The sequence below is a fragment of the Bombina bombina genome, chromosome 2 (genome assembly GCF_027579735.1).
Source record: "Bombina bombina isolate aBomBom1 chromosome 2, aBomBom1.pri, whole genome shotgun sequence".
NCBI classification, from domain to species: Eukaryota; Metazoa; Chordata; class Amphibia; order Anura; family Bombinatoridae; genus Bombina; species Bombina bombina.
The window spans coordinates 820,901,253-820,926,227 of NC_069500.1; the positions used below are offsets into that span (position 1 = coordinate 820,901,253).

The window sequence follows — 24,975 nt, forward strand, 5'->3', positions numbered from 1 at the left end:
AAAAGCCGATGTGGAGCTCAATAGAAATATGTGTACCAATTGTATTGATATTACTTTGAATAAAAGTCAATCTGTACCGATAAAGAAATTATCACCAGACAACGAGGGGGAAGTTATGCCTAACTCTCCTCACGTGTCAGTACCTTCGTCTCCCGCTCGGGAGGTGCGTGAGATTGAGGCGCCAAGTACATCAAGGCACTTACAAATCACTTTACATGATATGGCTAATGTTATGAAAGAAGTATTATACAATATGCCCGAATTAAGAGGCAAGCGCGATAGCTCTGGGTTAAGGACAGAGCGTGCAGATGACACGAGAGCCATGTCTGATACTGCGTCACAATTTGCAGAACATGAGGACGGAGAGCTTCATTCTGTGGGTGACGGTTCTGATTCGGGGAGACCGGATTCAGAAATTTCAAATTTTAAATTTAAGCTTGAGAACCTCCGCGTGTTGCTAGGGGAGGTGTTAGCGGCTCTGAATGATTGTGACACGGTGGCAATCCCAGAGAAATTATGTAGGCTGGATAAATATTATGCGGTACCGGTGTGTACTGATTTTTTTCCTATACCAAAAAGGCTTACAGAAATTATTAGCAAGGAGTGGGATAGACCTGGTGTGCCCTTTTCCCCTCCTCCGATATTTAGAAAAATGTTCCCCATAAACGCCGCCACACGAGACTTATGGCAGACGTCCCTAAGGTGGAGGGAGCAGTTTCTACTTTAGCCAAGCGTACCACTATCCCGGTGGAGGATAGTTGTGCTTTCTCAGATCCAATGAATAAAAAATTAGAGGGTTACCTTAAGAAAATGTTTGTTCAACAAGGTTTTATATTACAGCCTCTTGCATGCATTGCGCCTGTCACTGCTGCAGCGGCATTCTGGTTTGAGTCTCTGGAAGAGGCGATTCGTACAGCCCCATTGGATGAGACTTTGAGCAAGATTAGAACGCTTAAGCTAGCTAATGCGTTTGTTTCGGATGCCGTAGTGCATTTAACCAAACTTACGGCTAAGAATTCCGGATTCGCCATACAGGCGCGCAGAGCGCTATGGCTTAAATCCTGGTCAGCAGATGTAACTTCTAAATCTAAACTACTGAATATTCCTTTCAAAGGGCAGACCTAATTCGGGCCCGGCTTGAAGGAAATTATTGCTGACATTACTGGAGGTAAGGGCCACACCCTTCCTCAGGACAGGGCCAAATCAAAGGCCAAACAGTCTAATTTTCGTGCCTTTCGTAATTTCAAGGCAGGAGCAGCATCAACTTCCTCCGCTCCAAAACAGGAAGGAACTACTGCTCGTTACAGACAGGGTTGGAAAGGCAACCAGTCATGGAACAAGGGCAAGCAGGCCAGAAAGCCTACTTCCGCCCCTAAGACAGCATGAAGACAGGGCCCCCTTTCCGGAGACGGATCTAGTGGGGGGCAGACTTTCTCTCTTTGCCCAGGCTTGGGCAAAAGATGTACAGGATCCCTGGACGTTGGAGATTATATCTCAGGGATACCTTCTGGATTTCAAAACTTCTCCACAAGGGAGGTTTCATCTGTCAAGGTTATCAACAAACCTAGTAAAGAAAGAGGCATTTCTACAATGTGTACAAGACCTCTTAGTGATGGGAGTGATCCACCCTCATACAGAGATAGTTCTAGCATTTCTGAGGTCGCATGGGTCGAAAGTGAACATGGAAAAGAGTTCTCTGTTTCCACTCACAAGGGTCCCCTTCCTAGGGACTCTTATAGATTCTGTAGAGATGAAGATTTACCTGACGGAGTCCAGGTTATCAAAAATTCTAAATGCTTGCCGTGTCCTTCATTATATTCCAAGCCCATCAGTAGCTCAGTGCATGGAAGTAATCGGCTTAATGGTCGCGGCAATGGACATAGTGCCATTTGCGCGCCTGCATCTCAGACCGCTGCAATTATGCATGCTAAGTCAGTGGAATGGGGATTACTCAGATCTGTCCCCTTTACTGTATCTGGACCAGGAGACCAGGGATTCTCTTCTCTGGTGGTTGTCTCGGGTTCATCTGTCCAAAGGAATGACCTTTCGCAGACCAGATTGGACGATTGTAACAACAGATGCCAGCTTACTAGGCTGGGGCGCAGTCTGGAACTCCCTAAAGGCTCAGGGATCGTGGACTCAGGAGGAGAAACTCCTTCCAATAAACATTCTAGAATTAAGAGCAATATTCAATGCTCTCCTAGCTTGGCCTCAGTTAGCAACACTGAGGTTCATCAGGTTTCAGTCGGACAACATCACGACTGTAGCTTACATCAATCATCAAGGAGGAACCAGGAGTTCCCTAGCGATGTTAGAAGTCTCAAAGATAATTCGCTGGGCAGAGTCTCACTCTTGCCACCTGTCAGCGATCTACATCCCAGGCGTGGAGAACTGGGAGGCAGACTTTCTAAGTTGCCAGACTTTTCATCCGGGGGAGTGGGAACTTCATCCGGAGATATTTGCTCAACTAATTCTGCGTTGGGGCAAACCGGACCTGGATCTCATGGCATCTCGCCAGAATGCCAAGCTTCCGTGCTACGGATCCAGGTCCAGGGACCCGGGAGCGGTGCTGATAGATGCACTAGCAGCCCCCTGGGTTTTCAACATGGCTTATGTGTTTTCACCTTTTCCATTACTGCCTCGACTGATTGCCAAGATCAAACAGGAGAGAGCATCGGTTATTCTGATAGCGCCTGCGTGGCCACGCAGGACCTGGTATGCAGACCTAGTGGACATGTCGTCCTGTCCACCATGGTCTCTGCCTCTGAGGCAGGACCTTCTAATTCAGGGTCCTTTCAACCATTCAAACCTAATTTCTCTGAGGCTGACTGCGTGGAGATTGAACGCTTGATTCTATCGAAGCGTGGTTTCTCGAAGTCGGTTATTGATACATTAATACAGGCTCGGAAACCTGTGACCAGAAAAATTTACCATAAGATATGGTGTGAATCCAAGAGTTACTCATGGAGTAAGGTTAAGATTCCTAGGATATTGTCTTTTCTACAAGAGGGTTTAGAAAAGGGTTTATCCGCTAGTTCGCTAAAGGGACAGATTTCTGCTCTGTCTATTCTTTTACACAAGTGTCTGGCAGAGAATCCAGACGTCCAGGCTTTTTGTCAGGCTTTGGCCAGGATTAAGCCTGTGTTTAAGACTGTTGCTCCTCCGTGGAGCTTAAACTTGGTTCTTAAAGTTCTTCAGGGTGTTCGAACCCCTTCATTCCATTGATATTAAGCTTTTATCTTGGAAAGTTCTGTTTTTGATGGCTATTTCCTTGCCTCGAAGAGTCTTTGAGTTATCTGCCTTACATTGTGATTCTCCTTATCTGATCTTTCATTCAGACAAGGTAGTCCTGCGTACTAAACCTGGGTTTTTACCTAAGGTTGTTTCTAACAGGAATATCAATCAAGAGATTGTTGTTCCATCATTATGTCCTAATCCTTCTTCAAAGAAGGAACGTCTTTTGCATAATCTAGACGTGGTCCGTGCCCTGAAGTTCTACTTACAGGCAACTAAAGATTTTCGGCAAACTTCTTCTCTGTTTGTCGTTTACTCTGGACAGAGGAGAGGTCAAAAGGCTTCGGCTACCTCTCTCTCTTTTTGGCTTCGTAGCATAATACGTTTAGCCTATGAGACTGCTGGACAGCAGCCTCCTGAAAGAATTACAGCTCATTCCACTAGAGCTGTGGCTTCCACCTGGGCCTTTAAGAATGAGGCCTCTGTTGAACAGATTTGCAAGGCTGCAACTTGGTCTTCACTTCATACTTTTTCCAAATTTTACAAATTTGACACTTGCTTCTTCGGAGGCTGTTTTTGGGAGAAAGGTTCTACAGGCAGTGGTTCCTTCTGTTTAATGTTCCTGCCTTGTCCCTCCCATCATCCGTGTACTTTAGCTTTGGTATTGGTATCCCATAAGTAATGGATGACCCGTGGACTGAACACACTTAACAAGAGAAAACATAATTTATGCTTACCTGATAAATTTATTTCTCTTGTAGTGTGTTCAGTCCACGGCCCGCCCTGTCTTTTCTGATGCAGGTTCTAAATTTTAAATTATAACTCCAGTCACCACTGCACCCTATAGTTTCTCCTTTCTCGTCTTGTTTCGGTCGAATGACTGGATATGACATGTGAGGGGAGGAGCTATATAGCAGCTCTGCTTGGGTGATCCTCTTGCAACTTCCTGTTGGGAAGGAGAATATATCCCATAAGTAATGGATGACCCGTGGACTGAACACACTACAAGAGAAATAAATTTATCAGGTAAGCATAAATTATGTTATCTTAGTTTATGTGGGGACATGTTATACTTTAGGGTTCTCATCTACATTAGCCAATTGGTATGATGTGCTTGGAGTCATGAAGGTTTGAGATGGTAAATTGGGAATTCAGCAATGTGTTTGTTCAGCGCATTACCAATGTTTGTAAAATTACAACATTTACCTGATCTCATTCTTTGTTAGCACTAGGGAAAGAATATCATGGGCATTTAATTACAAGCTAAAAATGTCAGTTTTCTTCACCATTCTCATCCTTGTTATTTGCCAGCTTGTGTGAGATATCACTGGTTCACTTATGTTTAAGAGAACATTTTTAATTAACATTTTAAGAAAATTTGTATTAATATATCACTTGTAGTTGTGCACATAACAGGGCTATTGATGTAATTGCAGTTACTAAAAAAACAGATTTTCTTCTTTATTTTAGTTTGGAGCACTCACTCCCCTGGAGCCTAGACTGGGGAAGAAATTGATTGAGCCCCTAACCAACTTGATACACAGGTAGGCATATTCCCTGTGTGCTTTCAACGTGTGATCACATTCTTTAACACACTTCTCATATTTGTGTGAGTGTAATGGCGTTCTCCTTTTCAGAAAATTTGATAATAGAAGTAAATTGGAATGTTTAAATTTGCATGCTCTATCTGAATCATGAACATTTCATTTTGACTTTACTGTCCCTTTTAAAGTTCTGCCATTGTATTTTGGATGTATTGTACAAGATTCCTTAGATTTTTTTTTATTTTTTTATTTACATCTTATATATATTTCCCTATGTTTTCATTGTAGTTCACCTAATAATCCATAATGTAATTGTTTCATTTTCAGCACATCTGCAATGTCGCTCCTTTATGAATGTGTGAACACTGTAATAGCAGGTAAATAAACATTTGGAATACACACAAGCTAATTTAGCTCATAGCTTCCAGTTTCTTTATTTCTTAATTTTTGTTTTTTGAATGGTGACATAATATGTTACGAGACAAAACTACTAATATAAATCTTAGCTTGATAGTGAATAGGTAAATTTATCAGAGATAAAGCACGTTGTTGTACTGTCTCACAATCTTCTTGCGTTTATCCACAGTTTTGATATCGCTTTCATCTGGAATGCCCAATCACAGCGCCAGTATTCAGGTACTTTTCAAACTCTACAATTTATTTTTGCTTTTCTGTCTTTTCTCACTAATGATCAATTTTTAACAGTATATAATCTAACCTGCCTGTCTTCTTTTTCTCCATTTTAGCTCTGTGTTCAGAAGCTGCGGATTTTGATTGAAGACTCAGACCAGAATTGTAAGTGATTTTAGTAGAAATCAAAATTCTCTGCCATGGTATGCAGTTTTCAGACTTTGTTATAGTAATGATAATGACCTATTTTAGGGGTCAAATCCTCCTTGGACTTGAGGCAGCAGATAGTTGGCTTTGAATCTCAGATATTTGCTGACGGTCCAGCTTCCTCTTTCCCCAGTGAAGTATCTTGGATTACTGGCCATGTCCAAGATCCTGAAGACTCACCCCAAGTCTGTGCAATCCCACAAGGATCTCATTCTGCAGTGTCTGGACGACAAGGATGAGTCAATCAGGCTGCGTGCACTGGATCTCCTCTATGGAATGGTAAGTAACTTCTTTAGGCATTACAATCAGATACGTGTGAATTTCTGTTTTTTTTTTTTTATAAAGAGAATATAATAATTTGTGTTCTCCTCAGCAAATTTTGCAAGCCAGGTACCGTTATGAAGTAGCAGGGTGGGGTCAGTGTAATACTTTGCAATATTATAACATTTTATCGTGCCATTGAACTAAATGTAGCTTGCTACCAGAGCGAGCTACATTCAGTTCAATGGCGCGTTGTGATTAGACAGAGCACCCACAAAGCACTTTTGAAAACCAAGACACGCTCAGAAGAGCCTGGGGAGGAGACCAGGTAAGTCCAACTTTGATAGCAAAAATCTCTCAATGCTTTTGATTTAAGAAGCTGCCACTAAGATATTGTTATATAATTCTGCACTGTGCAGAATTATATAGCATTATTTCTTTCCAATGGCATGGATAATCCACAATTCCATTCAATTACTGTTGGGAATTCAGCTCCTGCCCACCAGGAGGAGGCAAAGACACCCCAGCAAAGCTTTAGTATCCCTCCCACTTCCTATAATCCCCATCATTCTTTGCCTTCCTGACACGGAGGAGTGTGAAGATAGTGCTCTGAAGAAGGAATATATCTAAGTCCTTTAATGGGTAGTTTCCCTTCATGACTGGACTTTGGGTAATGCTGTGTCCATGTAATCCTCTTGAGTAAGAGTATTGGTAGCTGTTAGCTGCTGGAGGTGTCTGGTCTGAAGAAAATAAACTGTTTAATCCTTTAATGGGTACTTTTCCCTACAAGCAAGGATTGGGGCTATGCTGTGTCCATGTCAATCTCTTAGTAAGAGTAATGGTGGCTTTTAGCAGTTGGAAGACAACGAGGTAGTCCTTGCTTAACTTCAACATTTATGCTACCCCTCTTATAGAAAACCAGGGTTGGTTACTCTGTTTTTTCTTTACAGGTCAATGTCAGAGATAGGATGAGTCTGTCATACCTAAGAACCTGTTCCTGCCCTGCAGCTGAAACTCCTAAGGTAAGTGCTTTTATTCCTTCTAGGTTAGGAGGATATAGTGCTTCAGGGGGTTAATCCACTTTGTGGAGTTCTGTGTATAATATCCCTTTACTGTGGGGATTATTTTGGGTAGCAGACCCAGGGTACTTCTGCTGGGAGTCCCTTTCCTTCTTATTAAGTTATTTTTATTAGCAGCTTCAGGGAGGGGACGTTGATAGGTGTCCAGTTGGCACCTCATAGAGGAATCTGGAGTGATTAGTTTGTCCCCTACTGGGGATATCATTTTAATCTGCCTAGTACAGAATCAGGCTGAAATCTCTACTCTCATACAAGCGGTGGGGCTTCCCTGTCTCTCCTTAACAGGAACCGCTAGTTCCCCGGTATTCAGTATAGGAGACTGTTGTATTACTGTGAGAAAGCAGGGGGTTAACTTCTTGTTTAATATGGGACATCTGCTTCAAATCTATTTGCTAAGGGATATTTCAGCTCTTTATCACGGAGGGGGTTAAGATGCTGCATTTTTAGAAGCTCAATGTTTATCCCCTATATTTTCTGTAATCCTGACCAGTCACAGGTCTGGTAGATATATGGCGAGCATGTGGTCCCGTTTCTGTGCCGGTACATGAGTTGGTGAGTTAACTTTCAGTTTGCCTTCGTCCGGCTTATGCTGCTTACTTTTTAGACAGGACGGGGTCTGGAGAGGCTGTTAGTTCATACGGTCCCCTCACGTTCCCCTGGTCTCTTTGTCTCACGCAGTAGGACCGGCATTATTTGATTGCCGATTAATATACTAATATTGGCATATTCGTTTGTATGTGGTTGCGATAATTATGCAGACCACTAGCGCAGTGCCTTGCTTTGTGCTTTGTTGGCAGGTTTTGTGACGGGATTTTCCTTTTTTGGGCTCCTATTCGATTTCCCTTCAAGCCTTAATGCGTTAATGGTGTTTTAACTTTAGGCTTTATTTTTTTTTGGTGCCATTTTATTTGATATCTTTCATGGCGGTCATATGCACTTTAGTCTGCTCTTCCCACCATGAGCTGTGTTTTTGGCGCTCTTTTTTTAATCTTTATATAGAGGATATAAGCCTTGTGATACTCCGTTTTTCTGATGGTATCCGCAGGCTGCAGATTACTTGGCATTCTTCCTGCTCTTGCTTATAAACCTAAGTCAAGGACGAATGAGATCTGAAAATTCAGTTCCTGTTTTAAGTCAGTTGAGAAAATTTGTTTTATGTGCACATGTTCTCAGCTGTTACAACTATACAGTATTATTTATGCAAGAATGATCATGTTGTTTTTATAATTATTCCTTATGTCGGCACTTTTTTTCAGGATGTTTCTCTTGAAAATTGTGTTTTCCTAGTATTTTGCGCCACCTGGTGACAGTTCCATGTTACTACATGCTGCCCTTAATTTTTATTATATAATAATACTATCTGCATAACCTTGACTGATATTTATTTAGTTACAGTCTGGGCAGTAATATATTTAAGCCTAGTAATGTTCTAAGCTTTTATACTTGTATGCCTTTTAGATCTGGCTTCTGATTCTCATAAGTTTTGAAATTGGAAGTGTATGTTATTGGGGATTATTTAATCCTTATTTCTTTCTAATGACACGGTGAGTCCACAGATCATCATCAATTACTGTTGGGAATATCACTCCTGGCCAGCAGGAGGAGGCAAAGAGCACCACAGCAAAGCTGTTAAATATCACTCCCCTACCCACAATCCCCCAGTCATTCTCTTTGCCTGTAGTGCAAGGAGGAGGTGAAGTTTAGGTGTCTGATGAGAAGTTTTCTTCAATCAAGATTTTTTTTTTTTTTTTAAGCAGAGTAAGCTTACTCTGTTCCTTTCTGGGGTCTAGCCTAGTCCACATCAGTCTCTTCAGTAGGGCAGTGGTGGATTTTGAGAACTTGTGAGGTACAATCCTCACTGTGTTTTCTCAAGGATCTGCTGCCCTAACTAGAAAACCTGAGTAGGTTTACTCAGTTTTTCTCGCTTCACAGGTCCATGTGAGGTGCTGCACCCTCTTAAACCAGGTGAGCTGTCCTGCTGCCGGACAGCACTTTCAGGTAAGTGCCATTTTAATTTTCTTTTGCAAGGAGATTACTGGCACTTGTTACAGCTAAAAGCTGTCTTATTTAATATGGGACTTTAATAAACCTTCATGTTTGGGGTTTCTTTCAGGCAGTTTGGGCATTGAGGCTGTGAGGTTATTTATGGTGGCTCAGTGTGTTATAGTAGTTTTTATATTTTAACTTTTGGTCATGGAGATTACTGTTGTAAGCTGTTTTTTTAGGCAGTTAGGGCTCTTTAACCGCTCTGTATTTGAAAAGGGGATTGTTTCTTCTGTGAGGGAAGTCACTCTGTGAGCTGCAGGACATGTAGGCACCTTACGAAAGCTACTGAGGTGTAAAGGTAGCCTGAGGTCTATTTGGTTTGTTGTGCTAACGCACATTTCTATTTAAAGACACTGTACACATTTATTTTTTATTTTCAAATAAATATTTTTTACACTTTATCCTTATTTATTACATAAGATGGATCAAGAGGCTTTTCAAACCATTATCCCAGGCGAAGTTGCTGCTTGTCAGTTATGTTTTTATGCTCTGGTGGAACCCCCAGTTCCTTTTTGTTCCTCATGCATTGAGAGAACTTTAAGTTATAGAGATAAAATATTTGACCATAAACCACCATTATCCCAGGCAAATGCTGTTCAGGTGTCTCCTGTTGCAGATATGCCGCAGCTTTCTCCTCAAGCGCCCCAACTTTTTCAGCATCTACATACAGTGCCCTATGTTACCTCTTGCAATCCTGTAGGATTTTCTCTACGAGACATTGCTTCCCAGGTATCCCTTGCGGTATCTGAGGCCTTGTCGGCTTTCCCCATGTTGCAGGGAAGGCGTAAAAGGAAATTTAAGGAAACAGTAAGGTTTCTGATCAAGTTCTGGCTATCCAGAGTGTCCCTTCCCATAAGCCTGAGGAAGAAGAAATGTCGGTAGCATCTGAGGGGGAAATCTCAGCCTCAGACAGTGTAATTCCTTCTTCTGATGCTGAAGTGGTATCCTTCAGATTTAAGCTAGAACACCTTCGCTTGTTACTTAAGGAGGTTTTGGCTACTTTCGACGACTGACACAACTATGGTAGTCAATCCTAAAAAGTCTAGTAAATTGAACAAATACTTTGATGTTCCCTCCGCAGTGGAGGTTTTTCCGGTTCCTGAATGTGCTGCGGAGGTTTTTGCTCGAGAATGGGAAAGACCTGGTATTCCCTTTTCTCCATCTCCTATTTTTAGAAGATGTTTCCTATAGCGGATTCTATTAAGGAGTCGTGGCAGATGGTTCCTAAGGTAGAAGGAGCGATCTCCACTTTGGCCAAGAGGACTACTATTCCCATAGAGGATAGTTGTTCTTTTAAAGATCCAATGGATACAAAATTGGAGGCTTTACTAAAAAAGTTGTATGTCCACCAGGGTCTACAATGGCAACCTGCAGTGTGTATCGCCTCTGTTACCAGTGCTGCGTCTTACTGGTTTGATGCATTGTCTGAATTTCTTCAGACAGATACCCCTCTTAATGAGATCCAGGACAGGATTAAGGCTCTCAAGTTAGCCAATTCCTTCATTACAGATGCTTCCTTACAGGTTATTAAACTGGGAGCCAAAATGTCTGGTTTTGCGGTCCTAACCCGCAGGGCCTTGTGGTTGAAGTCCTGGTCTGCAGATGTTTCATCTAAATCTAAGCTCATGGCTATTCCTTACAAGGGTATGACCTGGTTTGGCAGAAATAATCTCAGATATTACTGGAGAGAAGTGTTCTTTTCTTCCTCAAGATAAAAAGAATAAGCAGGGGGGGGCGGAGCCAGCTACTGATGCAGCTAGACGTGTTTCTCTGCAGCTCCTGGCTTTCAATTATATACTTGGGGATAGATTACATTTATAAGCCTGGAACTACTCTGATCCTCAACAGAACATAAATACTGGCTATCCCAAGCTACAAGTAGTGGAGGATATACGATAATCGTGTTTTCTCCCTAAAATAACTTCTCCATCTATACCGCGTGGAACCGCCATTTATATACAGCTAACCCGGCTAAGATGGAAGCTATACAAGTTTGGGAGCAGAGCATGGAGCAACTGTTAGAGAGACATTTCCGGAGCCTAGCAGAAGATTTATTGTTGCTGCTAGATTATGTGTCTGTGCCACGACTTCAGAAGCCTAGGGGGAACAACCTGCGGTTACTCAGTGGGAGACGCGATGCTGCAGAGAGCCCAGCTATGGTTAGAGTGGAGACCAGACCGAGTTCGGCTTCTTTGGTGACAGTGGGCGAGGAAGTTAGGCAATTGCTAGATTCTCAGCCATCACACCAAGTTGACTGCCCCATTCTTGCCTTAGGAGAGGTGGTTAATGCCGCTATGCCCTTAGTTCACTCAGACGCTAAGCCACAATTAGACACGCTAGAGACAGTCTACTATATCAGTAGGGGATTTCCTTCGAAGGCCTTCACAAATCAATCTAAGTTAGTAGATGGCGTCCCTGTACTGGAATCTGACAGGAGGAAGTCTCCGGGTATCGCAACTAGAGGAAGGAGCGCCTGCACGATAGCATGGCAATTGACAAACTCAGTTACCCTTTATAGCCTGAGAAGGGGCATTGGCTAAAGGGAAGTTACTTCCCGTGATTGCTAACTAAGACTTGATTATGGCCCCCGGGACACTCCTGAACTTAAGTCAACTGCGCTGCAACTTGCCCAGTACTGCTATCTCCTACAGCTCATAGGGACTACTCCATTAACCCTCAGTTATGTATAAGACTTGCAGCACCTATTTTTTCTAGTTATGCCCTTATAAACTCTGGTAAAGAATTTTCTATATAAGATTGTAGCACATGTTGATCCCCGGTTGGGAAGTTTTCTGTAACTATTTTGTTCACACTACTGCCATGTTCACAGTGTTTTAGTCACTGGGAGTAGGGAGATGTAAACGCTACGTTGCTGAAGGCATAGACTCCTGCTCCCACATAAGCCTTACTTGTACCGGTGACTACAGGACATTACTAAGAAAATTTTGTAATGGGATACATTTGGTTGATAAGCTAGATTTAAATGTCGTATACTATAACCATATGCAGTTATTGTTATGTATCGTAAATTCTACATGATACCCATTAGTAGGTCTCAAGCACATACCATTCTTTGTTTCCTGTTGGCTCTTGTGTCTTATGCATGATCTGTTATCTTACCAGAACGCCACTCTATATACCCTCAATGACTAGTTACATGCTCTCTGACAGGCCTTGCATTATATATGATATAACCATACTACCCTAAGCCACACTTTTATTGAGATTGGGTAAGAAGAGGCTAATTCTGTGACAAATATGGATTTAGACTTAATCTGTATATATATTAGTCACCTTCTTGAATTATAGCTCTATGTACCCCTATTATGGCATAGTTAAGTATTTTCACCCTGCTTTAAAATGTGTGTTGCCTATAGCTAGAGCAGCATGGTGCAGACATTCATTATCTTCTGGCATTAATACTAAGTCTCCCTAATGGTTTTGCTCTCCTTTCTTAATTTTTGTTGTTGCATTATATGGAATATGTATCTGGGTTATATGTCTTTTTATGCCCTGTCTTCCCTAGCATATTATATAACCTAGTGATGTGTATCTAAATAGCTAATGTATAGGACAGGGATGAAACTTCAGTTTATCTACTTATGGGGATCAGATATACATAGGTACAGCAAGGTTTAATGCTAATTCTCACTCAATAAGACCCTCATGGGCAGCTGTTAAGGTAGTTAGACAAACAGGAATTTGTACAAACCCTATTCCAGACGCACACTCTGCTTTCATATTATATCCTGCCATAGAATACCATTAATTTTTATTACTTATTCTGATTAGATACCTGTCATATGTTGATGAACTTTGTGGCTCTGCTCTGATACGCCATTTTGCATGTATACTTGTTGAAAGTTCCTCTCTACCTATTATGCTGATATAGTTTTGCTTCCACACATTTGGCCAATAATCTTAGAGAAGCCTATGCCCCTAGTTACTAAACCAAACTGTGAGCTGATACTCTCATTACCATAAAATAGTATATTTGCTTATATACACATCAAGTATCCTCTTCATTCTAAGCGATCTTAATATTCTGAACATAGATATGTCCTACCGGCAAGTTTTCATTGTAATCTCATATGCCATTGGAACCCATATTAAATTCTGTTGCATATACATAAAGCCATAATGCTAGAAATATCCTAGCCCAGAATTCACAAATAGCAACTAGGACGCTTTTAAATTGCAATCTAAGTTGTAAGTTTGGCTATACTTACTCACCTGTTATTAAATGATGCAGATATGCGATATGCTTACTAAATGGCAGTGATTCCAAAGCAATATGTAATTATCAATATTTTAAGTACATATATTTTTTTTATGCCAATGACACTGAGATCTGTTATGTATATTTATCTTATGCTTGCTATCAGTGTTATAGGCATTTCTTAGAGATCTTTCCATCTCCCCCTATACGGGGGAATCTTCTTTACATAATCCGTATATGTTCTATGCTAATAAGGGCATACCACCTGTGTAGAACTTATTGGTAGCATAAATTTTCTGTTCCTGTTGAGCTCCTCTCTTCCCTTTCCCGCAGGTACTTGTTGCCTGCGGGTCATATCCATATTCCTTTCTCCCACATCGCCTATAGCTGGCACTTCCCCTGGAGAGGAGCTCATTCAGAAGTCCTCTATATTACATACCCCCTAATATTCCCCCTCTCGCATAACTTGGTCAAGAGTTGCCCTTATTCAGTTTATAGAAAATAGTTCAACTGGTACCATAAAGTACTTAGAGCTGTTCCTTATTACAAAGTATATCTATATGTTTATATTTCATCAACGGTAGCATGTTATGCCATGGCTTTTTGTAGTGTCATAGGCACTATATTTCTGGTCTCCACAACATTCAGCAGACCCATTTTGGATATCTCCGCCCCCCCCCCCTTTTTACTTCCCATTCTTCTATACTCTGAGCGGTGCTTACCCGCTGTTTTGCCCCCTGCTCCTCCCCAAATATCATAAAGGCCAAAAGTGGCTATCCTTCAGACTATCATATTGATTTATTGATCACAACTGACATGGCCCATGAGTAGCCTACTAATTAGTCTGTCAAATTAAAAATATAAAATAGAGGTTTGGTTAGCCTCGCTCTTGCTATATATTTACATTGTCTTGCAGCTGTTATTGTTCTGTATATATTGACATGTTTACTGTTGGCATTATGAGGCGAAGTATGCTTATTTTTTGTTGTATGTATTATAAAACCTCAATAAAAAATTATATTAAAAAAAAAAAAAAGAATAAGCAGAAGGGACGTCAGCGTAATTTTCGTTCCTTTCGTAACTTTAAAGGCAAGTCTTCCTCCCCTTCCTCCAAGCAAGATCAAGCCAAGCCTTCCTGGAAGCCCAACCAGTCCTGGAATAAGGGAAAGCAATCTAAAAAGCCTTCAGCGGATTCCAAGTCAGCATGAAGGGTTGGCCCCCGATCCGGGAGCCAATCTTGTAGGGGGCAGACTCTCTCTTTTTTCCCAGGCTTGGATAAGAGATGTACCGGATCCCTGGGCGGTGGACATTCTCTCCCAGGGATACAAAATAGACTTTAAATCTTTTTCATCCTTGAGGCAGGTTTCTCCTCTCCAGATTTTTTGTAGACCAGATAAAAAGAGAGGCGTTCTCACATTGTGTCAAGGACCTTGCTGCCCTGGGGGTAATAGTTCCAGTTCCCTTTCAGGAAAGGGGTCTGGGATTTTACTCTGTAGTTCCCAAAAAGGAGGGAACTTTTCGACCAATCCTAGATCTAAAATGTTTAAACAAGTTTCTCAGAGTGCCATCCTTTAAGATGGAGACACTACGCTCCATTCTTCCCTTGGTACAAGAGGGTCAGTTCATGACAACCATAGACCTAAAGGATGCATACCTTCATGTTCCCATTCACAGGGACCATCAAGTTTCTGAGATTTGCCTTTTTGGACAATGATTTCCAGTTTGTGGCCCTTCCATTCGGCCTTGCCACAGCTCCCAGATTTTTTTCCAAGGTTCTGGGGGCTCTTAGCTGTGCTTCTCTCTCGGGGCATTGCAGTGGCACCTTATCTGGACGACATTCTGGTTCAGGCGCCATCTTTTCAACAAGCAGAATCTCATACTGAGATCTTGTTGTCTTTTTTTCGATCCCACGGATGTAAGGTGAATCGGGGAAAAAAGTTCTCTGGTTCCAGCTACAAGATTCGTATTGATGGGGACCATAATAGACTCCCTGTTAATGAAGATTTTTCTGACAGAGGTCAGAAAAAGAAAGATTTTCAACTCTTGTTTTGCCCTTCAGTCCTCTCCACGGCCGTCAGTGGCTCAATGTATGGAGGTAATCGGTCTGATGGTGGCTTCCATGGACATCATTCCGTTTGCTCGGTTCCATCTCAGACCTCTACAGTTATGCATGCTCAGACAATGGAACGGGGACGATACGGACCTGTCTCCGCATCTAGGTCTAGATCAGGCGTCAATAGACTCTCTTCCGTGGTGGCTTTCTCCGGATCATCTCTCCCAGGGTACTTGCTTCTGCAGACCCTCCTGGGTGATTGTGACCACGGATGCCAGCCTTGTAGGTTGGGGAGCAGTATGGGGCTCGTTGATGGCTCAGGGCTTATGGACCCAGGATGAGTCAGTCCTTCCCATAAACATCTTGGAGCTGAGAGCAATCTTCATTGCTCTTCTGGCCTGGCCTCAGTTAGCCTTAACAAAGTCCACAGCATGAAGAAAAGGAGCACCGCCACAAGGTAGGATAAAAAAAAGTCCTTTATTTTTAACATAGGTTAAAATATTTAATAGGTCAGATCAAACTGCAACCTTGACAGTGGAAATAGAGAGAGGAACTCACTCCTCAGTACTGCTGCTGACGCGTTTAGCCTTAGCCCGGTTTATCAGATCCTAGTCGGACAACATAACCTCGGTGGCCTACATCAACCACCAGGGGGTAACTGAGTTCCTTGACCATGACAGAGGTGGCCCGAATTATTCAGTGTGCAGAGACCCACAACTCTGTCTTTCTGCAATCCACATCCCAGGAGTGGACAATTGGGAAGCGGATTTTCTGAGCAAACAGACTTTTCATCCCGGAGAGTGGGAACTTCATTCGGATGTGTTTTCCAGCTTGACCCTTAAGTGGGGGCAGCCAGAGTTGGATCTGATGGCTTCTCGTCAGAATGCCAAACTTCCGAGATACGGCTCGAGGTCAAGAGATCCGCAGGCATTTCTGATCGTTGCTCTGGCAGTTACTTGGAACTTCATTCTAGCATACCTGTTTCCTCCGTTCGCTCTCCTTCCAAGAGTCATTGCTCGAATCAAGCAGGAGAGGGCGTCTGTAATTCTCATAGCCCCGGCGTGGCCTTGCAGGTTTTGGTATGCAGACCTAGTGAAAATGTCATCCTTTCCACCTTGGAGACTGCCTCTGAGGAAGACCCTTCTACTTCAGGGTCCCTTCATTCAAATCTTGTTTCTCTGAAGCTGACTGCTTGGAGATTGAACGCTTAGTTTTATCTAAGCATGGAGTCAGTCATTGAGACCTTGATTCAGGCTCATAAGCCTGTGACTTGCAGGATTTACCATAAGATCTAGCGTAAATACTTGTATTGGTGTGAATTCAAAGGATACTCTTGGAGTAGAGTAAGGATTCCTAGTATTTTGTCCTTTCTCCAGGATGGTCTGGAGAAGGGTTTGTCGGCAAGTACTCTAAAGGGTCAGATTTCTGCATTGTCTATTTTGTTATATAAGAGCCTATATATATATATATATATTAAAGGGACAGTAAACCTTAAAAATAATGTTATATAATTCTGCACATAGTGCAGAATTATATAACATTATTTAGGTGCTATAGCTATAAATGCGTTTTTTACCTTTTAATTTGTTAAAAAATATGGCGCTTTTACAGACCCGCTCTCTGCTGAGCGGGTCTGTTATATTTAGTCAGCGCATCGGGCCAGCTGTATAGTCACAGCCCGGCCCGACCGCGCCATAGCATAGCTGTGACTATACAGCTGGCCCGATGTGGGGTATTCTCCTTCCCAACAGGAAGCTGCAAGAGGACACCCACAGCAGAGCTGTCTATATAGCTCCTCCCCTAACTGCCACCCCCAGTCATTCTCTTGCAGCTCTCAACAAGAAAGAAAGTATTAAGAGAGATGTGGTGACTTAGTGTAGTTTTTACCTTCAATCAAAAGTTTGTTATTTTTAAACGGTACTGGCGTTATACTGTTTTTACTCTCAGGCAGAAATTGGAAGAAGACTTCTGCCTGGAGGTTTGATGATCTTAGCGGTTTGTAACTAAGGTCCATTGCTGTTCTCACACATAACTGAAGAGTATGGAAAGAAAACATCAGTTGGGGGGACGGTCTGCAGATTGCCTGCTTTGAGGTATGTTCAGTATATTTTTTTCTAGAGAGATAAGGTCTAGAAAATGCTGACAGTGCCTGGTATATTTAAGGTAAGCCTGATACAGTGATTTAACAACAACTGGGATCATGCTTGCAAAAAGGGATAATATTCATGTTAATACCTTTATTACTTAGTGTAAAAAACATTTGCATGATTTATAAATAAAAACGTTTTTTCTCTGAGGGTGATAAATCTTTATTTGGGGCCTAATTTCCACATGGCTTGTTAGATTACTCCTAGGAGTACTTTTTTAAGGCCCTCTGACTTTGAGTGCATGGTGGGAGGGGCCTATTTTTGTTTCAGTCTGAGACATCCAGCTTCCCTGAAGGAGTCCTCTGGCTTATAGGACCTCTATAGAGGGTTTTGTTCCTGCAAAAATCGTATTTGAGGGCAGGTAGGAGCCGCAGCAGATCTCTGGCAGTGTGTTTGACTGTTTAACAGGTTTAACGTTTTTTCTAATTCGTTTTTGGGCCTGAGGGGTTAATCATCCATTTGCAAGTGGGTGCAATGCTGCTTTAGTCCCTTATACACACTGTAAAAATTTTGTAGAGTTTACTACTTTTTTTCACTGTTTTGCAATTTATGTGGTAGTTTTTTTCTCTTAAAGGCACAGGACCGTTTTTTATTATTGCTTTTTTCACATTTATTAAAGCGTTTTCCAAGCTTGCTGGTCTCATTACTAGTCTGTTAAACATGTCTGACATAGAGGAAACTCCTTGTTCATTATGTTTTGAAGCCATTGTGGAACCCCCTCTTAGAATGTGTACCAAATGCACTGACCTTTCTATAAGTTATAAAGACCATATTATGGCTTTTAAAGATTTATCACCTGAGGTTTCTGAGACTGACAAAAGGGAGGTTATGCCATCTAGCTCTCCCCACGTGTCAGCACCTATAACTCCCGCTCAAGGAACGCCAAGTACATCTAGCGCGTCCAGTGCGTTTACTTTACAAGACATGGCGGCAGTTATGAATCATACCCTCACAGAGGTATTGTCCAAACTGTCAGGGTTACAAGGAAAGCGAGACAGCTCTGGGGCTAGAACAAATACAGAGCTCTCTGACGCTTTAGTAGCTATGTCTGATATACCCTCACAATGTGCAGAAGTTGAAGCAGGAGAGCTTCTATCTGTGGGTGACTTCTCTGATTCAGGGAAGGCGTTACTTCCGTCTGTCTCTGAAATGACAGCATTTAAATTTTAAGCTTGAACACTTCCGCGTGTTGCTCAGGGAGGTTTTAGCGACTCTGGATGACTGTGCCACCATTGTAGTCCCAGAGAAATTGTGTAAAATGGACAAATACTTTGCAGTGCCTGTTTACACTGATGTTTTTCCAATCCCTAAGAGGTTTTCAGAAATTATTTCTAAGGAATGGGATAGACCAGGTGTGTCGTTCTCTCCCCCTCCTGCTTTTAAGAAAAGGTTTCCTATAGATGCCGCTACACGGAACTTGTGGCAGACGGTCCCTAAGGTGGAGGGAGCAGTCTCTACCCTAGCTAAGCGTACAACTATTCCTGTCGAGGACAGTTGTGCTTTCCTAGATCCTATGGATAAGAAATTAGAGGGTTTCCTTAAGAAAATCTTTATACAACAAGGTTTTATTCTCCAGTCACTGCTGCAGCGGCTTTCTGGTTCGAGTCTCTGGAGGAGGCTTTACAGGTAGAGACCCCATTGGATGATATCCTTGACAGGCTTAAAGCTCTTAAGTTAGCCAATTCATTTATTTCTGACGCCGTTTTTCATTTAACCAAGCTAACGGCTAAAAATTCAGGTTTTGCCATTCAGGCACGTAGGGCGCTATGGCTTAAATCCTGGTCAGCTGATGTCACTTCAAAGTCTAAACTTCTCAATATCCCCTTCAAAGGGCAGACCCTATTTGGGCCTGGACTGAAGGAGATCATTTCTGATATTACTGGAGGAAAAGGCCACGCCCTTCCCCAGGATAGGTCCAACAAGTTAAGGACCAAACAGACTAATTTTCGTTCCTTTCGAAACTTCAAGAGTGGCACAGCTTCATCTTCCTCTTCTACAAAACAAGAGGGAAATTTTGCCCAGTCCAAGCCAGTCTGGAGACCTAACCAGGCTTGAAACAAGGGGAAACAGGCCAAAAAGCCTGCTGCTGCCTCTAAGACAGCATGAAGGAGTAGCCCCCGATCCAGGACCGGATCTAGTGGGGGGCAGACTTTCTCTCTTCGCCCAGGCTTGGGCAAGAGACATCCAGGATCCCTGGGCTCTGAAGATTGTTTCCCAGGGATATCTTCTGGATTTCAAAGCTTCATCTCCAAAGTGGAGATTTCATCTCTCACAATTATCTGCAAACCAGATAAAGAGAGAGGCATTCTTACATTGTGTTCAAGACCTACTAGTTATGGGAGTGATCCACCCAGTTCCAAAGGAGGAACAGGGGCAGGGCTTCTATTCAAATCTGTTTATAGTTCCCAAGAAAGAGGGAACTTTCAGACCAATCTTGGATCTCAAGATCCTAAACAAATTTCTCAGGGTCCCATCCTTCAAGATGGAGACTATTCGAACCATCCTACCTATGATCCAGGAGGGTCAATATATGACTACCGTGGATTTAAAGGATGCTTATCTACATATTCCGATACACAGGGATCATCATCAGTTTCTCTGGTTCGCCTTCCTAGACAGGCATTACCAGTTTGTGGCTCTTCCCTTCGGGTTAGCCACGGAACCAAGAATTTTTACGACGGTTCTAGGGTCCCTTCTGGCGGTTCTAAGACCGCGGGGTATAGCAGTAGCCCCTTACCTAGACGACATCCTGATACAGGCGTCAACTTTTCAAATCGCCAGGTCCCATACGGACATTGTTCTGGCATTACTAAGGTCTCACGGGTGGAAGGTGAACGAAGGAAAGAGTTCTCTCTCACCTCTCACAAGAGTTTCCTTCCTAGGAACTCTGATAGATTCAGTAGAAATGAAGATTTATCTGACAGAGGTCAGGTTGTCAAAACTTCTAACTTCCTGCCGTGCTCTTTATTCCATTCCTCGTCCGTCAGTGGCTCAGTGTATGGAGGTAATCGGATTAATGGTAGCGGCAATGGACATAGTTCCGTTTGCCCGCCTACATCTCAGACCACTGCAACTTTGCATGCTCAATCAGTGGAATGGGGATTACACAGATTTGTCCCCTCTACTAAATCTGGATCAAGAGACCAGGGATTCTCTTCTCTGGTGGCTATCTCGGGTCCATCTGTCCAAGGGAATGAGTTTCTGCAGGCCAGAATGGACTATAGTAATGACAGATGCCAGCCTTCTGGGCTGGGGTGCAGTCTGGAACTCCCTGAAGGCTCAGGGTTCGTGGACTCAGGAGGAGGCCCTCCTTCCGATAAACATTCTGGAACTAAGAGCGATATTCAATGCTCTCCAGGCTTGGCCTCAGCTAGCTGTGGTCAGGTTCATCAGATTTCAGTCGGACAACATCACGACTGTAGCCTATATCAACCATCAGGGGGGAACAAGGACCCCCCTGGCAATGTTGGAGGTTTCAAAGATAATTCTATGGGCAGAGGTTCACTCTTGCCATCTCTCAGCTATCCATATCCCAGGAGTAGAGAACTGGGAGGCAGATTTTATAAGTCGGCAGACTTTTCATCCGGGGGAGTGGGAGCTCCATCCGGAGGTATTTGCCCAGTTGATCCAACTTTGGGGCAAACCAGAACTGTATCTCATGGCGTCTCGTCAGAACGCCAAGCTTCCTTGTTACGGGTCCAGGTCCAGGGATCCCAAGGCAGCGCTGATAGATGCTCTAGCAGCGCCCTGGTCCTTCAGCCTCGCTTATGTGTTTCCACCGTTTCCTCTGCTCCCTCATCTGATTGCCACGATCAAGCAGGAGAGAGCTTTGGTGATCTTGATAGCCCCTGCGTGGCCACGCAGGACTTGGTATGCAGATCTGGTGGACATGTCATCCTTTCCACCATGTTCTCTGCCGCTAAGTCAGGACCTTCTACTTCAAGGTCCCTTCAAACATCCACATTTAATTTCTCTACGTCTGACTGCTTGGAGATTGAACACCAGGAAAATCTATCATAAGATATGGTGTAAATATCTTCATTGGTGTGAATCCAAGGGTTACTCATGGAGTAAGGTCAGGATTCCTAGGATATTATTTTTTCTCCAAGAAGGATTGGAGAAGGGTTTGTCAGCTAGTTCCTTAAAGGGACAGATTTCTGCTCTGTCTATTCTTTTGCACAAACGTCTGGCTGAGGTTCCAGACGTTCAGGCGTTTTGTCAGGCTTTAGTTAGAATCAAGCCTGTGTTTAAACCTGTTGCTCCGCCATGGAGTTTAAATTTAGTTCTTATAGTTCTTCAAGGGGTTCCGTTTGAAGCTTTGCATTCCATAGATATTAAGCTTTTATCTTGGAAGAGTTATCTGCTTTACAATGTGATTCCCCTTATCTGATTTTCCATGCCGATAAGGTAGTGTTACGTACCAAACCTGGGTTTCTTCCTAAGGTGGTATCTAATAAGAATATCAATCAGGAGATTGTTGTTCCTTCACTATGTCCTTATCCTTCTTCAAAGAAGGAATGTCTATTACACAATCTTGATGTGGTTCGTGCTTTAAAGTTTTATTTACAAGCTACGAAAGATTTTCGTCAAACATCTACTTTGTTTGTTGTCTACTCTGGACAGAGGAGAGGCCAAAAGGCTTCGGCAACTTCTCTTTCTTTTTGGCTAAGAACTATAATACGTTTAGCTTATGAGACTGCTGGCCAGCAGCCTCCTGATAGAATTACAGCTCATTCGACTAGAGCAGTAGCTCTCACATGGGCTTTTAAACATGAGGCCTCTGTTGAACAGATTTGTAAGGCGGCGACTTGGTCTTCGCTTCATACCTTTTCTAAATTCTATAAATTTGATACTTTTGCTCCTTCGGAGGCTATTTTTGGGAGAAAGGTCTTACAGGCAGTGGTGTCTTCCGTTTAAGTTCCTGCCTTGTCCCTCCCTTCATCCGTGTCCTAAAGCTTTGGTATTGGTATCCCACAAGTAATGGATGAACCCGTGGACTGGATACACCTTTACAAGAGAAAACAAAGTTTATGCTTACCTGATAAATTTATTTCTCTTGTGGTGTATCCAGTCCACGGCCCGCCCTGTCATTTTAAGGCAGGTGTTTTTATTTTTAAACTACAGTCACCACTGCACCCTATAGTTTCTCCTTTTTTTCTTGCTTGTCTTCGGTCGAATGACTGGGGTGGCAGTTAGGGGAGGAGCTATATAGACAGCTCTGCTGTGGGTGTCCTCTTGCAGCTTCCTGTTGGGAAGGAGAATATCCCACAAGTAATGGATGAACCCGTGGACTGGATACACCACAAGAGAAATAAATTTATCAGGTAAGCATACATTTTGTTTTTTATATAAACCTCAGGCACCTCTGCACCTTGTGTTTCCTTTTGGTCGAATGACTGGTGGATTGTGGGTAGGGGAGTGATATCTAACAGCTTTGCTGTGGTGCTCTTTGCCGCCTCCTGTTGGCCAGGAGTGATATTCCCAACAGTAATTGATGATGATCCGTGGACTCCCCGTGTGAAGAAACAAATAAATTTATCAGGTAAGCATAAATTTAGTTATTTCTACTGTAGAGGTATACTTTGAATGTTGTTATAAGCCTTATGTCTGCTTAAATACTCTATTCTCGACTGTGCATATTTTATGTCTTGTTGGATTATTCGTCTTGAGGGATTATTCAATTTTCATGATTATCCCTATTTTTCTGCATATATTAACCACTCTCTTTAAATTTATTTATTTATCTATGACATGTATCTTCTATGTTGGCTGTAGAAGTTCTATATTTTAATCTCTATATATTTAGAGGTTTGAGTTTACTAGTGTTCTGCTGACACTAATGCATTTTCTATAATATCTAGCATGTGAGGTGCTCTTTACATGGGTAGGGAGTCGCATGTGACTCTATTGTCAAACTGTCCAATGTAACCTAGCTTTTGCTTGTGACTTTAAATCTCAAGGGCAGTACTTGGACAGGAGGCCGCCTGGGAATACCTGGTGCTGTTGACTTGGTTTGATCCTAGCTGCTAGCGCTGTATGTCCCTTTATTATGCGTTTATAACTCAATTTTATTGAGTAATGTCTCTGACATTAAATTTTGTCCCCATGTTAAATATATATATTTTATATTTCTTTGGTGAGTTGATCTTGCATTTTTTCTCTGATCTCTTATTTAAGAGATCTTTATTCTTATGCCCAGTTGCTGCTGCAATCTCGTTTTGTTTCGACTCTTGTCCGGTCTTTCTTTTGGAGGAGCCTGGAATAGAGGAGATCCAGGCTAAGATCAGGACCTTAATGTTGGCATATCCTTTATCTGTAATGCCAGCATACGAGTAGCTCACTTGGGGGCAAAGATTCTAGATTTGCCATTTTATCTTTTAGAGCTATATGGTTATAGACTGGGTCTGCTGATGCAACTTCCAAGTATAGGATTCTGTCTCCTCCCTTTGAGGGCAGAACTTTATTTGGGCCGGGATGATTTTATTTCCACGGTCTCTGGTGGAAAGAGAGCTTTCCTGCTACAGGATAAGAGACTAGACTTTAGGATCTCCAGGTTTCTAAAGCCTGATCAAACCAAGACCTCATGGAGGTCTATCCTGACTGGGATAGTTCCACTGTAGCTTAGTGCTTAGCCTCCCTATTTTGCGTGCAGGAGGTCATGGGATTCCGTCCACGAATCAGGCTGTCCTGGGATGGTTCTGAATCACTGTACTAACCCTAGCTAAGCTTAAAAGCTGTGTATACAACAATGCTATGGCGTATAGGGAAGTCTGCCTAACAGGGAGTTATTGGGACGACGCCTTGAGCAGTGGAAGCCTCGCTTCCATAGTAGTGTTTGTCCCAGTTCCTCTTGCGGAACAGGGTCAAGGATCTTTTTTAAAATTTGTTGTTCCCTAGAAAGAGGAAACTTTTATTTTTTTAGGTGTCTCTCACATATTTCTCAAGGTTTTAGTCCTTCTAAGGGAGACTGTCCATTCTTTCGCCCTTTAGTTCTGGATGGTCAGTCCATGTCTGCCTTGGACTTGGAGGACACTTATTTTCATATTCCTATCCACTGGGAACATTTCCATTTTCTGCGGTTTGCCTTTTTTGGCCAAACTTTTCCAGTTTATAGCCCTTCCTTTAGGACTAGACTGCCCCTTGAATCTTAACGAAGGTAATAGGAAATCTTCTGGCAGTCACCACATCTCAAGGAATTGTGGTGGCTCCGTACCTGGACTATATTTTGGTTCAGGTGCCATCTTTTCATTTAACAGGATCCGTTAAGATTCTCTTTTGTCGATTCTCCACTTTTTAGGGTGAAGGTTGAATCTGGACAAGTGTTCCTTGGTGTCCAATTCCAGGAGATGTCTTTTGGGGACGATCAGGACTCGATCACTACAGGATTTTCTTGACGGAGGACAGAAAATCCAGATTTCTTACTGCCTGTCCTCTTCCATGTCTGTCCGTCCATCAATGAAATGTGTACGAAAGTAAATGGTGTCATGGAAACAGGTTTCATCTCCTGTTTCCTCCGTTTGACCTCCTTCCTCGGGTGATAACCCGTACCAAATTG

The 24,975-nt window shown here is 42.6% G+C and overlaps 1 protein-coding gene across 2 annotated transcripts in view; it reads left to right on the plus strand.

The window, feature by feature from the left end:
• The window catches only part of AP3D1 (adaptor related protein complex 3 subunit delta 1), a 419,857-nt gene that overhangs the window by 118,920 nt on the left and 275,962 nt on the right, over positions 1–24,975 (plus strand). For both annotated transcript variants that reach the window (XM_053703077.1, XM_053703078.1), the window contains exons 8-12: positions 4,705–4,778; positions 5,106–5,155; positions 5,365–5,414; positions 5,525–5,573; positions 5,749–5,894. In XM_053703077.1, coding sequence (XP_053559052.1) covers positions 4,705–4,778; positions 5,106–5,155; positions 5,365–5,414; positions 5,525–5,573; positions 5,749–5,894 — 369 coding nt within the window. The remainder of the gene's footprint in view (positions 1–4,704; positions 4,779–5,105; positions 5,156–5,364; positions 5,415–5,524; positions 5,574–5,748; positions 5,895–24,975) is intronic.